The following is a 14593-nucleotide window of genomic DNA, read 5'->3' as shown; positions in this document are numbered from 1 at the left end:
TTGAAGGTGCCATCTCAACGCTACAGCCCTGGCAGCCTTAGCCAATCACTGAGAAGGTACCGCCCATTCCGTGCATATCAGTCAATCAGCCCTAGCATTCCGCATCTAACGTCGCAAACAAAAATTTAGCCAATCAGCGTCAACTTTCCTTCCGTCACCGCCCGATCACCAATCAGTGGAAACCCGAGGCGGTGCACAAGACACCCGTTTCTTAAAGTGACAGGCACACAATGTCCTCGCCGAGTGCCCCGCATCAACTAAGCACAGCCCCCCCCGGCCCTATCCCCCGCCGGGCCCTACCCGGGGAGCGCTGAGGGGTGGTGCCCCTGCCTCCACCCTCCGGCCCCTGCTGGCCCCGCGCCCGGGGGGAGGAGCGAGGGCCGGTGACCCCGCGGGGCGGGCGGCACGCGGGGCGGGGCGAGCAGGGTCTATCCGGGGGCAAATGGCGGCGCTTCCGCTGCGTGTGGTGGGTGGCGGGAGCGGGGTGGGACCCGCCGGGCTGGGGCCGCAGGATGAACTACATGCCGGGCACCGCCAGCCTCATCCAGGACATCGACAGTGAGTGGCGCCCGGCAGGGGGGCCGCGGACCCCCCTTTCCTCTCGAGTCCCGCTACGGCCTCTGCCCCCCGGGCCTGGCCAGGCCTGGCTGCAGCCCCTGATCCCCTGACCCGCCCGGGGCCCCACCCCACCCCCGGGCCTGGCCAGGTCCCGTTGCAGCCCCCCCTGCCCTGCTAGAGCCCCGGGACTAGCCAGGCCCTGCTGCGGTGTCTCCCCCCACCCGCGGGTCCTGCTGCAGCTCCCGGACTCTGTAGTTTCGCGTCCTTTTTTTGAAAGGCTCCAGGTTGCAAAAGATCTTGAGACGGAGGGAGACCCCTCGGCTCCTCCCTGGAGCGCTGCCCTCAGCCAGAGCGAGCTGGGTTGGCCTGGGGGTACGGGCTTCCCCGTCTCTCTCTCGGGGTGACTCCCCTTCCCCCATTGCTCTCACTAGAATGGAGTTCTCTCATTAGCCCGGCGCGCCTGTCAGTTCAGGTTAATAATGATCATCTCAGCGCTAACTGAGCAGCCTGAGTCTCCCTTTCTTCTGGGAAATCACCGTACTTCCCCTTCTCTCCGCTGCTACGCTCCATCTCACCTTGGCTACCTTTCCGTGGTGCTGTGTGTAGTTTGTGAAGGGCTTCAGCATCCTCCAGGGTGCCGGGTACTTCGTAAATGTACGTTTTAAATCATCTCCTGGTGTTGGTGTTTCCAAATCTCTAGTACTGTGACTTTGCAGAGAGTCTCCATATCTTCATTTCAGATCTGGGTGGCACTTACAAACAAATGGCCTGGTTTTTCAGCAGTCTGTCACCTGCAGGCAGCTCCCCTTGATTTCAGTGGCAGCTGCATATGCCCAGCACCTCAGAAAATCTGGCTAGAAAAACTATTATAAAGTCTTCAGAACAGAACCCTTTTTGTTATCTCTCCATACAGCATGCAGCATGATGGGGCACAGATACATGACAGGCTCTGAAGCACTACCACAATATGACTAATGCTATTTAACGCTGATTAAAACATTCTTGTTCAGCATTTTAGTTGCCTTAATTTGGCCTTTGTACTGATTTGTAAGCAGTGCTTGATATTTTCTATAACCATTAATGCTAATTTAACATCTCTTCCAGAAAAACATTTGGTCCTCCTTCGAGATGGTAGAACACTGATAGGATATTTACGAAGCATCGATCAGTTTGGTATGTGATCACATGGCCTCACTCTTAGTCCAAGCCCTCTCTGCCTCATTCTATCCCATTATGTACATCTTTAATGCTATTTCTTAAATGTCTACTATAAATCCACTGTTTAAAATTCTCCAGTAGACAGTGCTGAAAGCTAGGATTCCACGTGTGATGCATGTGCGTCACAAGCCTTTGACATGTGACAAATAGAAACATTATTGGAAAAGTAACATTTGCCAAAACCAGTACATGAGGTGTGGAGGGAGGTGAGGAATGCCCATTGTTTTTAATCAGCATTGGCTTCCATGCAGAAGCTTGCTGACTGACTTAAAAGCAGCTATTATTCTAAGTGCTGTAGAGGGAAAAGGGAGGAAATTTCACTGTGTGTGTTTGACTTTTAATTCTCCCTGTGTGCTCAGATATTTTCCAGCTTTATGGCATGTGGCCACCCCTTCTCGATCTCAAAGACGTGCATCTTGCATCAGAATTTGATAGCTCTGAAAATGCTTCTAGCTTTCAAGTTGTCTGTTAAAATATTTTATTGTTTCAGGAGTTTCTTAGCTCACCGGTTGGGGGACCCAGACACCTCCCAAACAGTGCTTTAAGAATCAAGAGGAGCTAAGTGCACATAATTTTCACCAGCATCATAAATATTTATCTACCCACTGATACCATTGGCAGGAAAGAGGGAATGCTTTGGATGGGGCTCTTGGTGTACATTTTTTGGGGGGAAGAGGACTTATAAAGATGATAACTTAATAAGGTTTGGGAATAATCCATGGGTTCCAGCATTGTATAAACATGTAGAAGATAGTGGTTGAGAGTCCGGGCTGTATATCCAGCTGATGTCAGAAATTTAGCTGTGCTGCAGACTCTTTGGATACGTCTACACTGCAATTTAAGCCCAGGGTTAGTGGGACTCAAGTCAGCTGACCTGTGTTAGGGAACCCTGGGTTTGTGTCCACATTGTATTTTAACCTAATGTTAAGATGTTTCTAACACATGCTCTGGCATCCATGTGCAGACCCGAATCAAAGTAACAATGTCCCAGAGTCCCTAGTGCCCTTCTTTCCCACCCCCCACCCCCAATGTTTCTGCTTGTAGCCCTAGAACCATGGGGCACTGTGAGAAAAGATTACTGCCCACCCTGCATGGTACTAGGAAGGAGCTCGTTTTGCAAAAGGCTTGATCAATTCGCTCTCTGTTGCAAGCCCCAGAGGCTCTCTAAAAGTATACTTGCAGATCAGAGATCGGAAGAGAATGGGTTAACACTGAGTCCCGAGCCGCTAGCATTTGCAAAGCGTAGGGGCTTTCCTTTTCAATAGAGTGGATTGCAGATTGTTGGGATAGAGGCCTAAGGAAGTTGTCCTATGGAATTGTGGGATACTTCCAGCTGACTCCTGAGACCCACATCAAGTGGTGCCGCATCTTCACTGCAAAGCAGTAGGGTTCAGACCCTGGTGCTTTAAGCACGGTAACTACTGTGGTACTTGAGCTTTCCAGTAATAGGAGCTGTATAACAGGATCTATGCTACCTTGCCCATGTGTAGACAAAGCTATATGACATGGCTGTGACAGATTTTAATCCATGTGTAGATGGATAATACAGGATGTAGCCATCTCTTAGCTCAGGTAGATTCCTAGACTAAAATATGGTTCTCTGGTACTATAACGGGCTCTTCAATCACAGAAGCAAGGGAAAATATATGGTATAAAATGGTTCTACCCCAACCCTCCCTACACCTGGGTATTGTTGCAGTGTGGACAGGGCCTTTAGCAACATTGGTTTAGAATGAGTTTAGAGCCGACTGAGTGCTGCAGCACGGGACATGAGGTGACTCTTGGAGGTGGGGTGGGGTGGGATGGGATGCACACTACTGAGATGACATCTTGCACCATACCCATTCCTGCTTTGCTAGGCTTGTGAGTCAAGAGCTTTTTGGGGTGTTGCGCCTGATCTTTAAAGCCCTGAATGAGCTAGGTCCATGCTGTCCCTCACGTCCAGCCCTGGCAGAGAGAATTGACAGGTGTGCTGCAGCTGGAGTGGCTCCCAAGGCGGAACTCTTTGGGGTAGGGGGCTGGGCAGTCTCTGTGGAAGGCTGCAGAGTTTTCTGCCAATGAAGATCAAGATGAGTCTGTCTCACTACTTTGAGGGTGCAGTGCAAGATCTGTAGGTCTGCCCAGCAGTGGCAAAGCACTGTGCAGATTAGCTGGGGAGGATCTTTATCCTCACTTCACTGAAACACACAGGGGACATGACTCACCCAAGGGCTCTGCCAGAGCCAGGACATCTTGGCTTCCACCCCTGCGTCGCTCTCCAAGCTGGGCTGCTACAGATGGGTTGTGGAAGGCAACTGGCCAAGTTGACCCTGCTTGTGTGTTTGGCTGAAATGAGGGAGTGGTGGAGAGTTTGTGTTAAATTTTGGATAGAATTCAGTGCCAGGCTTGATTACGTGTACAGAGCCTGATCCTTCTGTTGACGTAAATGGAGCATGATCACCCAAATGGTGCTTAGTTACAGTGATGGCTGTTAATGATATGTAGCAAGGGATTAGGAATGCATAGGCTGAGAGGGTGCTGTGATAAAATGTAATTTCAAAGAGCAACCAGGAGAACATTTTACTGCTAGATCTCTGAGCAAAAGCAGTGAAACAGAAAATCTCTGCTTCAGTTAAAGACACAGAGACTTAATTGTAAACAGCAAGTTTGGATCTGAGTTTCCTGTTTCATTTGTTTCCTGTGTGATCTTGTTGGGTGTAATAGATACATAATCTAGAATAGTAGATTGACGTGCCTGTCATGAACAGTATTGCACATTTCCTCAATTCCAAACAATCAAGGCTTAAAAGTACTGATGCATATAAAGTGGTGTGACTTGAAGTCTGAATTTAAACCTTGTTTGTGTTATGGTTTTTAAATAAGTGTGTGTACTCCTCATGGTTAAGAGCTGGCATTATAAACATTCTTATCTGCATAATCTTTCCCCTTGAATTTATACGCACGGTGGTGTCTGGTTTTCTTCAAGATAAGCTAGTTTTAAGATTTAGCTTACCAGATACTGGATTTTATATATGCAGCATTTGGTTGGTAATTAAAAAAAACACAAAAAACAACCCTTTAATAAACTATAGTTAAGTTAAAAGAACATGTCAAGATGTCCTTACTTTCTATGGTTTGTTAAAGCTTCTTTTAAAAGTTGGCTAATATATCGTCCCTTACTGATAGATATCTATATCTATCTATCTTTTGGCCTGCTTTTAATTGGCAAATGCTGACCTCTTTTCTCTTTCTGTGGATGTTGACTGAACAATTTTATTGAGTCTAGGACAACTGCAATTTAAATAGCCACTTAAGATGAAACTTCTTGGTCTTTGCCCCAGAATCAACAATTGAGTCAGTACTGCTCTAGGGACCGTGTGACATTTAATTGCTTCTGCAGATGGAGTACAGTGTTTGTTTTCTTGTGGCTTGTACAAACCCCAGTGTCTTCAACTTCACAGCAATCCATGGATCTACCAATTAAAATATCGAGACTTTGCAACGTTTTTCCCTTTTGGATTCTGACTGACTTCCGTCACATTTCACCCTGAAAATGTGGAGTGTGAAGTTCAGTATTTCAGGAAAAATAAGATTAGGATGGGAAACCTCTAGTCAAGACGCATGTCATAGTTTCAGAAAGTGGAGCCAGTGACTAGCTTCCCTCGTGACTAGTGCTCTGTGTGATGCTGTACTGCTTGTGGTGCCGTGCTCTTGGGTGGCATGAAACTTCAGTACATGAAACTTGTGCTCATTAAAGAGCCGTGATGCTTCTTGTAAGAGTAGGTCTTGAGCCCAGAGCCTTGGCTGCCTATTTCAGTTCTCTTGCAGTGGGGTCTGGTGCCTAACCCAAGGGACTGGATGTCAGGTAACCTGCATTCTGTTCCTGTTTCTGCCACTGATGCTTCCCTTCCCTGTGCCTGTTTCTCTTCCCAGCCCTTGTCTTGTCTATCAAGGTCTCATGCACACATGAAAGTAAATTCAGATGAAAGTAGGATGTGAATTTAAAGCAGATTAACTATTCCTGATTAACTCTGTGTGGACACTCTTATTCTGGAGTATTAATAGCTAATTCTGATATTGTGTCCTTTTATGGAGTTAATCGAGAAGAAATCCCCTTGTAGATAAGACTTAGTCTGTAAGCTTTTCAGGGCAGCGACAGCCTCCCATTCTGTCTGGACAGTAGCTAGCCCCATGGAGCTCCAATCTCAGGTGGGGCCTCTAGGTGCTATGCAGTACTGCAAATAGATGCAGTATTGTGCTAAATCGGTTCCACCCCAGCAACAACTGCACTGAAGTGGTGGGTGTAACTCAACTGCCCTTTGCTGAAATGACCAGAGATCCTGGATGCTACCAAAGCATGAGCATTAGGGCGGCTTTGCAGCACATTTGCAGCCCCTCTGCTTTGGGTTGGGACCACGACACTGTAGCCTCATTCAGACAGTCACAAAGGAGTCTGTTTTCTTCCTCCCTTGAAAACTGCAGCAAACTTGGTGTTACACCAGACGGTGGAGCGCATTCACGTGGGCAAAAAATATGGCGACATCCCTCGAGGCATCTTTGTTGTGCGAGGCGAGAACGTTGTCCTGCTGGGGGAAATAGTAAGTAAGCCTCTCGTCTGTCGCTTTGCTGGAGCGCAGGCTCCCTTGCTGCCAAGGAGTGTAGTCTCAGTTACTCTGAGCAGCGTTGCCAACAAACCTGACGCTGGAGCCAGGTCTCATCAACAACTGGCAGTGTGCGGGTCTCTTCTGTATCAGTGATGATATATGTGTGCTGTGAAATGGTCACACGATGCCAGAGAAGTGAGCACCATGGGAATTATGTAACCCTTTACCCTGGCTCATGGAATATGCTGTTACATAGGCAAAAGGGCCAACCCTGCGATCAAGGGTCCTGTGCTTTTCTCCCTTCAGTACTGTAAGGAGCAACATGGTGCCTTCCTCTAGCTGCTCGGGGGGAGGAGCGTAGTGCAAAGGTTTTGGTGCAGGTTAGTTTATCAGAGCCATGTGGGAAAGTGGACACCCACAGAAGCTTTGAGATGTTTCCCACCAGCTCCAAGGGTAAAGTGAGCCTGCAGCACAGGATATGTTTGGGTAACTGAGTGCGTGCGAAGGAATCTGTAGTGGTCTCAGCCTGAAGGCAGTATTCTAGGTGCAGCATGGTCAGTGCTATGCAGACAAGCTGTCATCTCCCTCCCACTTCCCCTCAAAAAAACCAACAAACTTGCCTTTTTCCAGGTCAGATTTCCTTTTGCAGTTTCCTACATGCATCCTTATCTTTACGGGTGTTTGCAACACCTCAGAGCTCTGCATTGACTGTGATTTCAGGTTAGGATCTTCAAGGAAACTTAAGGAGTAGGTGCCAAAATCCCATTGTAATTCATACATACTCTTTACACTTTATGGTTTTCTTGAGTGAAATTTGGGCATTTAAAAATCAACATACCAGAGCAGGGATGAAACGTTGAGATGGCTCCTATCTACCCTCGGCATGGGGGGAGTTGGATGTATCCTGGGAGACAGATCCTGCCATGGCTCAGCTTCTCTGATAGAGCAGGCCATGAACCTATCAATGGGCAATGATAGGTTGTCCCATCCAGAAGTATCTAGCAGGCCCTCTGGGGTCTGTGGGCACAAAGCCCTCTTCAGAGTCCATAGCATATGCCTAGGCATCCCTAAAGTGCAAATGTAAGATTTCTGTTCATACCTTTATGACTTTGATTACAGACACGTCTCCCCTTCTCTCTGGTTTGAGTCTGCCCTGACTATTCAGAGCATCAACAAATCATACATCTGATCCTTCCCAGCCAGTGGCAGCCTTGAACAGTGTTGCTCCAACAATTTGCAGTCTGCAAAAGTGGAGCATGGATTGATTGTTTTCCCCTTTCCTGTGCTCTGTTCTAAGGAGACAGTGTCAGCTGCAGCATTTCCCCCTCCTTGGGAAATGTTAACCCCAGTACTAGGCACACAGTAGGTCCTATATCAAATGCCTTGAATTGTGAAGAGAAGGGTGAGTACTTGAGACATCCAGCAAGCCCAGTGGGATTCTTGGAGTGTGAGCAGATCCCGAGAGCTGTGACCTCAGCAATGACCCTTTCCTGGTTTTGTTATGAGAGCAGAACGTAATAGATTAATTGTGAAGCTGCTAAGGACCAATTAAAACGAAACCTCAGTGATGTACCACATTGAGTGCACTGGGTTCATGCCCTCCAGCACAATGTTCATACTGAGTGACAGTAGAGAGCTCCTGCTTCTCATGAACTGAATCCCTCCATCCCCTTTGGGATCACGTCTCCTCTCTGACATGAGGTGATTGTGTAAGCTAGGGAGTTGGGGCCGCATGGACGTGCAGACTGCCACTCCCCGCAGCTCCGGGCTGTGTCTGCGGACGGTCAGTGTAAACAAATGGCTCATGGTCCGCCAGCACGTTACCCTGATGGGCCGCATGCCGAAGGTTGCTGACCCCTGATCTAGGGCAATGCTGGAAATCCTGGGACTTGTATCCTGTCCCATGCATCTGCATTGTGAAGTGCTGATCATTGGAGGAGCTGCTTGGGGACACATGAATTCTTGACACATGAATATGTTAATGTGCTGCTTGTGGTCCAGGTAGTGCTGTGTTAAGCACTTTCTGTAATGTCACAGGTGGTCAGTGCAAGCAGAGCCACAGATCTCACTGCTAGCTCCCTCCTGGCGACCCTGAATGGTGCTTCTTTTGCAGGACCTGGAGAAGGAGAGTGACACGCCTTTGCAGCAGGTGTCGATCGAGGAGATCCTGGAGGAACAGCGAGTGGAACAGCAAGCCAAGCAAGAATCAGAGAAGCTGAAAGTGCAGGCACTTAAGGAGCGAGGTCTTTCAATCCCACGGGCAGACACTCTAGATGAGTATTAGGTGTTCTGCCCATCGGACAATTTGCTCTGTCCAAGCAAGCAGAGCGCTTTGCATTTAGACCACACTTGGCTAGAGGGTGTGTAGGTCTGTTTGAAAGGCTGTCCTTTGTTTTTTGTTTTTTTTTTTAATTTTGGGCTTATGTTTTCCATGGCACAGAAACACTATTAAAATCATGTTGTTGTTTTCACAAAATCGTTGTTTATGAAGAATGAAGGTGTCTGACTAGCCTTTAATATACCCACATGCGATGGTGCAGTTTAAAGTGTGTGTGCATGGAGAGAAACTTTTTTTTTTTTCTTCAAGTGATTTTTGGGGAAACTGCTCCTCAACATGTAAATAAAACCTGGATCCTGACAATATAATCAATACTGACCTGTACTGGAATCTGCTTTTTCTGGGTTGTAGCTGTATGGAACAAACAGAACATGGTACTGATCACAAACGGGATCTTATGCCCCCACCACTCCCTTCTGACCTAGAGGGTTTCTTGTGTCAAAGTCCAGGGTGGGCTGAGGAACCAATGCAAACTGGAGCATGTTTCCTTCTGGCTTAGTGGTGAGGGTGGGAGTGGGGCACTTCCTGGTTATCAGCAGAAAGCTGGAGCCTGTCTGTCTCTGACTGGGCCTTGCAAGTATGAACCATCCCTTCCTCATTAAATCAGGCTCTGTAACAGACAAGACAAGGAATCTTCTAGCTCTTTGCATTAGCTCCCTCTAACCTGGCTCTGTGTGGTCCACCCTACTTTTTTCCTCTTAACAAGAAACTGGAACAGGATTTGCTGTGTGATGCGCACCTACTGTTCCTGTGCTGAACTGCTCAGGTGTGCCCAGAGCAGGCACTAGAATGGGCTTGCAATGGCAGAGAGGACACTTGTCTTGATGCTGAATTGGCCAGAATGCTCTTAAATATCTCAGGCTGTATCACTCAGCAAGTCAGCCCTCGTCCAGACTAACCCGCGGCATCGGCGGGTTAAAATCGATTGCTCGGGGATCGATATATCACGTCTAGTCTGGACGCGGTGTATCGATCCCCGAGCGCGCTTACATCGATTCCGGAACTCCATCAATCCGAACGGAGTTCCGGAATCGACACGGAGAGCCGCGGACATCGATGCAGCGCCGTCCAGACTGGTGAGTACCTCGATTTTAGAAATTCGACTTCAGCTACGTTATTCTCGTAGCTGAAGTTGCGTATCTAAAATCGATTTTAATTCCTAGTCTGGACATGGCCTCAGTGATGTTACAAGACCTCATCCATCCTGCAGCAAATGGTAATTTGTCAGCAAGAGTAAGGTTTTGCTGGGGGAAGCTTGTAAGGCTCTTCACTGTGATCTCCACAAAAGTAAAACGGCTTCTGGTGCAGTGAAATGATCAGTTATTACTTCTCCCTTGAGCTGCTTCTCAGAGGCTTATGTGGTCTTCCTTTGGAGGGGCGTTAGAGCCGGAAGACTTATTTTATTCATGGAGGTAAATGTGTGATGCAAACTGATTCTCATCCCCTTCACTGGGAACTGTATAGGCACTATGCACAGAGCTTCCCGTGAGAGGACTTCATGGTATTGTGTTTAAAATCAGTCTGGCCGTGAGAGTTACTGTAATTGCTGCTTTGTACCCCTCTCCTAGTGCTTGTGCTAGAACAATCCAGCAGCATCAGGTGTTCAGCCAGGTGACTTATCAGCCTGTATAGATAACACCTGAGCTACTCTCTGTGGCTACTGTCCAACCTGTGAAAATACTCTAGCGGAAAAAAATAGGTATGGGAGATATTAAAGGTATAAATTACTTAAGCAAATGCAATTTCTTTTAAAAAAATAAACATTTTCTTTATCTACATCTCAGAGTTTGGGCAGCACTACTGCCCTGTACCATAAGCTATGCACCACGCACAAACTGAGCAGGGACTGCATCAATTATAAACTATGCTTAACCAGTGCGGGAAAAGTTCTTCCAGCTTTGGAGACTTTCAGTGAATTCCCCAGCCTGTGAAGTTACTGTAACTGGAAACAATTCTACAAAGAGGAAGTAGCCTTTTTTTCCTCCCCCAGTTGGGCCTAACCATTGCTTTCCATGGGCATAACACAGCTCCTGCTTTGGAGAGTGCCAAGGATCATTTTCCTCCTGTTTTGTAGATGCTCAATTATTCTGTGGCACTCCAGGCCTTCATGCACTGAGGCCGAAGAAAATTTAAGAAAGGATGAGGCAAATTATGGCATTTGATACATTATTTTATTTGTGTTTATTAATCCACCTGCATAGTGAACAGTGAGAATTCAAAAAATCACATGGTTGTCGCACCCGCTGGGAGTTATTTTATTGCAATTCTGTCATCTTGGCTGAGGAAAAATCCATGCAGTAGGTTTTATTTGCATGTTCCATAGTGTTGCTGGGCTTAGGTCTCAAAGGCTGCAGGGAAATGTTTTCAAATAAATAGCTGTTTTATTTGGAATATACTATGGAAACATTTCTGAGGATTTATGTTTCATCTACATGGATTATATGGATATAACACCCCACTTATTGTGGTAGAAGAGTGGCTTTTTCTGTGTAGATTAAACCTCTTCCCAAACAAGACAAGCTAAACTGAAAAGAGGCACTCTTATTTCAAAATTAGGAGTGTCCAGACTGGTACAACTATATTGGTTTAGATTCTGTGATGCAGTAGGGACTGTCTGTGTGGGGAGTGGGAGAGCAGGGGAGGACTTTAGGGGATGGACGATGCCAGGACCTATAACCTGAGCTAGGTAAGGGAGGGGAAAGGTCAACACCTTTGCCCGGGAAGGGGACAAAGGAAGGGAGTGGCAAGAGGAAAGCAGTTTGAGTTTGGGCTTGGGGCTGTGTGGGCGGAATTCAGGGTATCCTAGCTAGGATCCAAGCACCCTGAAAGCCCAGAAGGACTCGGTGGAGGGGTCCTGACTGTGCCTGCAAGCTCTGCTGTAACCTGTGTTCCTGTTGTCCAATAAACCTTCTGTTTTACTGGCTGGCTAAGAGTAACTGTGGGTCCCAGGAAGAGGGGTGCAGGACCGGACTCTCCCACACTCCGTGACAGATTCATACCTGATGTTATACCCGAACCACTTCCCCAAGTGCACAAAGCTTTAGATGATGTATCTTTTTAAGTTGCAAGTGTCCTTTCCAGTTCCATGAGAACAGATTAACAATGTGCTTAAATTAAGTTTGGTTCTTATTGAATTCACTTTACATATAATTTGTTTATGGCAGATATCACATAGCAGGAGGCTCTACAGTTCAGGTGCACTTCGGGAATAAAATAAATTTAGCTCTGTAATTGTGGCTAACACCATCCTTCTGAGGTGCAAAGAGTTGCTATTACAATTTGGCCAAGATGCCAGGATTTGACATCTCGAGTCTTGTGGAAAAATGACATGGGCTCTTTAATAGGCAGGTTTTGAAATGAGCTCTTATGAGCATATCAAACCCCCTTCTACACTGTGTGCTACATGCCAAATCTTGTCTGAGAGATTCCTGGGGTCATAGGCAATGAAGGTGGAGAAGACCGAGTAAATCAGCTATCCCAGGTAACTCTGTTTTCGCTGCTGCCTCTATTTCTTCATGGCACTCTATATATTTCACCCATACAAAAGCTTCCTATTCAGCATGACTTCCCTTCCTCTTGTCAGCCCTCTTGTGCCATCCTAAGCAGTTCCGTCTCAGTGGTCCTGATTGGCTATCATGCCTCCAGAGGACAAGCAAAGGCCTTAGAGCTGCCTGTGGAGGTGAACAGTGTGTCATGGGTAAGTGTGCAGCCTTTTCTGTGCCTCCTAAACTCCCCCACTTCGGAGGAGCCAGTTTTGGGTTCATAGGCAGTATCAGCTGGGTTAGGCTGAGAGCTAGGGAACATGGCAAAGCCACTAGGTCTGTCTGTGTGTCCAGCTGCCTTCGTTAAAACAGATAGAAACTTCCCCATAGTATTGATTACAGAGGAGTGCTGTCAGTTCTCTTGCTGTGAGGGGATGCCACAGGCTGGCCCTGTTGGTACAAATGGGAGTTCCTGGCCCTGCACAGCACACAGCCTAAAGCACCCTTTCAAAATGGTCTGCCTTAGATGTGAGGAACTGATCTGGCAGTTGGGTATTTCTTTCCCTTCTGCCCTGGCAAGTCTGGGTGAGAAGATTTTGGGCCTGCCTGGATACACTGTCAGGTGACAATGGCCTGGGTGTGCACCACCAGCCCCCACCCACACTCCAATACTGTGTCCAGTACAGCTGGGACCTCCCCTCACCTGCCACACTGGGACAGCCAGTCCTAGCTGAAATGGGTTCATCCTGTATGCAAACCACAGACAAATGTAGGCGAGGGGAAAAGCCATTCCCTGCCTGTGGTCGTTAGCTACATAGAGCCAGCCTGTGCAGGCTGTGTGTGGGGGAGAGGTTTCCGGCTTTCTTATCCCCATAATAAATCACAGCACTGGGGCTGCAAAAGTGAAAAGGGGGGGAGGAGAGAGAGCTGGTTGAACTACGTTACCCAGGGTGCATTTGTGATACCAGGCTTTATTTTTCCTGGGGGGGAGAGGGGAATTATATAAATCCTAGTGCGTTTGTCATCTAGCCCCGCCCTCTGAAACGTCAGAGGTGTTAAGCCCCGCCCCCGTGGAACGTTTTGTAGCCAGTCAGTTTCAGATTGCTATAGTCTGTTCTATTCCATGCTATTTCCTGCTGCTGCTGGGGGATAAAGGATCCCAGTCTTCTCCTTCCCCTTCATGGGGAGCTGGATTTACACTGAGGGAGTGGGGGAAATCCTGAGCCCCTAACCTGTCCTGGACTCAAGGGACTGGATCCCAGCATCCTCCCTTGGCGGTGGGGGGTGTTTTTTTTCCCCCAGTGTTGATGACCTCCGTGCCCCCAAACTCCGTTCAGGGGGCTGTTCTCACGAGCCGGAGATCCCGTTCCCGGGGTGTGGACGGGCTGGGGAGGAGGTGGAGGGAAAGGAGTCGCGGGGATACTGTATCCTGGATTGCAATCGTTCTAGAAAAGGTCCTTCCCTCCTTTGGGGTTTGTGCTGCTGCCTCTTTACCACAAAAGACTCCGGATCCTGGCCTCTGTGACTCTTCTACAAGAAGACAGGAGGGTTTTGACTGATTGTTTGGTTTTTGGGGGGTGTGTTTGCTACATTCAGTTTTGGGGCGGGGGGCTAGCCACCTCGTAGGCTGCTCTCGAGGACACAGCTGCTCCTTCCTTTTTCCATCTCTTTCCTCTTCTTCCTCCTGCAACATATTCAAAATCTGGATCGCTATGGAGCTGGAGAATATTGTGGCCAACACAGTCCTGCTGAAAGCTAGAGAAGGTAAGAGAATAACTTGGGTCATTTTGGGTGTATGATTTGGGTGTCTCTGAACGTGCCTTGACACCGTGACTAACAGAAGGAAATTGGGAACAGGGATTGAAGCATCTGCTGCTATATTGCTGCTCGTTTGATTTTACTGAGTGAAAGCAAACTGTGCCCGGAGAGGAGGAGGGGTGAGAACAGGATATTTTGTAACCTGAATTGCAGCTGTAGGAAACAGACCTGGAAACTGGGATTTAGTGGGTTTCCTCAGTAGTTCCACAAGATGCTTTATAATTGCGCTATTTACCATTTATAGCTTCATTTACAAAACATCCTCTGGTGTTTTCACCTTCCAAATACAGAGCAAACATTTGAAAACCAGGTTTTTGTTTTGTGTTTAAAGTTTTCTCTGTAATGACTATGACCTAGGGATGGAAACTTTACATATTCCCTGCAGCTCAGAACTGCAATGTGATTTACATGTGTGAGCTAAGCTTTGGACTCTGGCTCTGTTTTTGAACAGGAAGCATAAAATGCATGTTTGTGGCTCTGTCTGGATGCAAAACTCTGACAAGCAGACAAGGAAAAATATTGAGAGCATGTTGTGACTTTTAATTACCACAGAAAGCTAAAGATGTGTTGCAGGAGAATCCCAAGATTGTGTTATA

At 47.5% G+C, this 14593-nt stretch overlaps 2 protein-coding genes across 3 annotated transcripts in view; both read left to right on the top strand.

The window, feature by feature from the left end:
• The first annotated feature begins 422 nt into the window (after positions 1-422).
• Positions 423-9021, top strand: LSM1 (LSM1 homolog, mRNA degradation associated). Its single transcript, XM_030552180.1, has 4 exons — positions 423-558; positions 1663-1731; positions 6238-6353; positions 8473-9021. Exons 1-4 carry the CDS (start codon positions 513-515, stop codon positions 8641-8643), a joined length of 402 nt encoding a protein of 133 aa, XP_030408040.1. The 5' UTR covers positions 423-512; the 3' UTR covers positions 8644-9021.
• Positions 9022-12361: 3340 nt separating this feature from the next.
• LOC115646399 (G protein-coupled receptor kinase 5-like) overlaps positions 12362-14593 on the top strand; it is a 70775-nt gene continuing 68543 nt past the window's right edge. Inside the window, exon 1 of one of the 2 annotated variants that reach the window (XM_030552170.1) lies at positions 12362-13943. In XM_030552170.1, coding sequence (XP_030408030.1) covers positions 13892-13943 — 52 coding nt within the window. In that variant the 5' untranslated portion in view covers positions 12362-13891. The remainder of the gene's footprint in view (positions 13944-14593) is intronic. The other variant, XM_030552172.1, reaches the window with a different exon arrangement.

Source organism: Gopherus evgoodei, chromosome 2, assembly GCF_007399415.2.
Source record: "Gopherus evgoodei ecotype Sinaloan lineage chromosome 2, rGopEvg1_v1.p, whole genome shotgun sequence".
Classification (NCBI taxonomy): domain Eukaryota; kingdom Metazoa; phylum Chordata; order Testudines; family Testudinidae; genus Gopherus; species Gopherus evgoodei.
The sequence above is the reverse complement of the archived record's forward strand: the minus strand, read 5'-3'. Positions and strand labels throughout refer to the sequence as shown.

Bases quoted from the DNA above. Each gene is read 5' to 3' on its own strand.
- LSM1 (XM_030552180.1), top strand. From the start codon at position 513: ATGAACTACATGCCGGGCACCGCCAGCCTCATCCAGGACATCGACA. The intron at 559-1,662 runs GTGAGTGGCGCC...CATCTCTTCCAG, and splicing joins CCTCATCCAGGACATCGACA to AAAAACATTTGGTCCTCCTT. The intron at 6,354-8,472 runs GTAAGTAAGCCT...CTTCTTTTGCAG, and splicing joins TTGTCCTGCTGGGGGAAATA to GACCTGGAGAAGGAGAGTGA.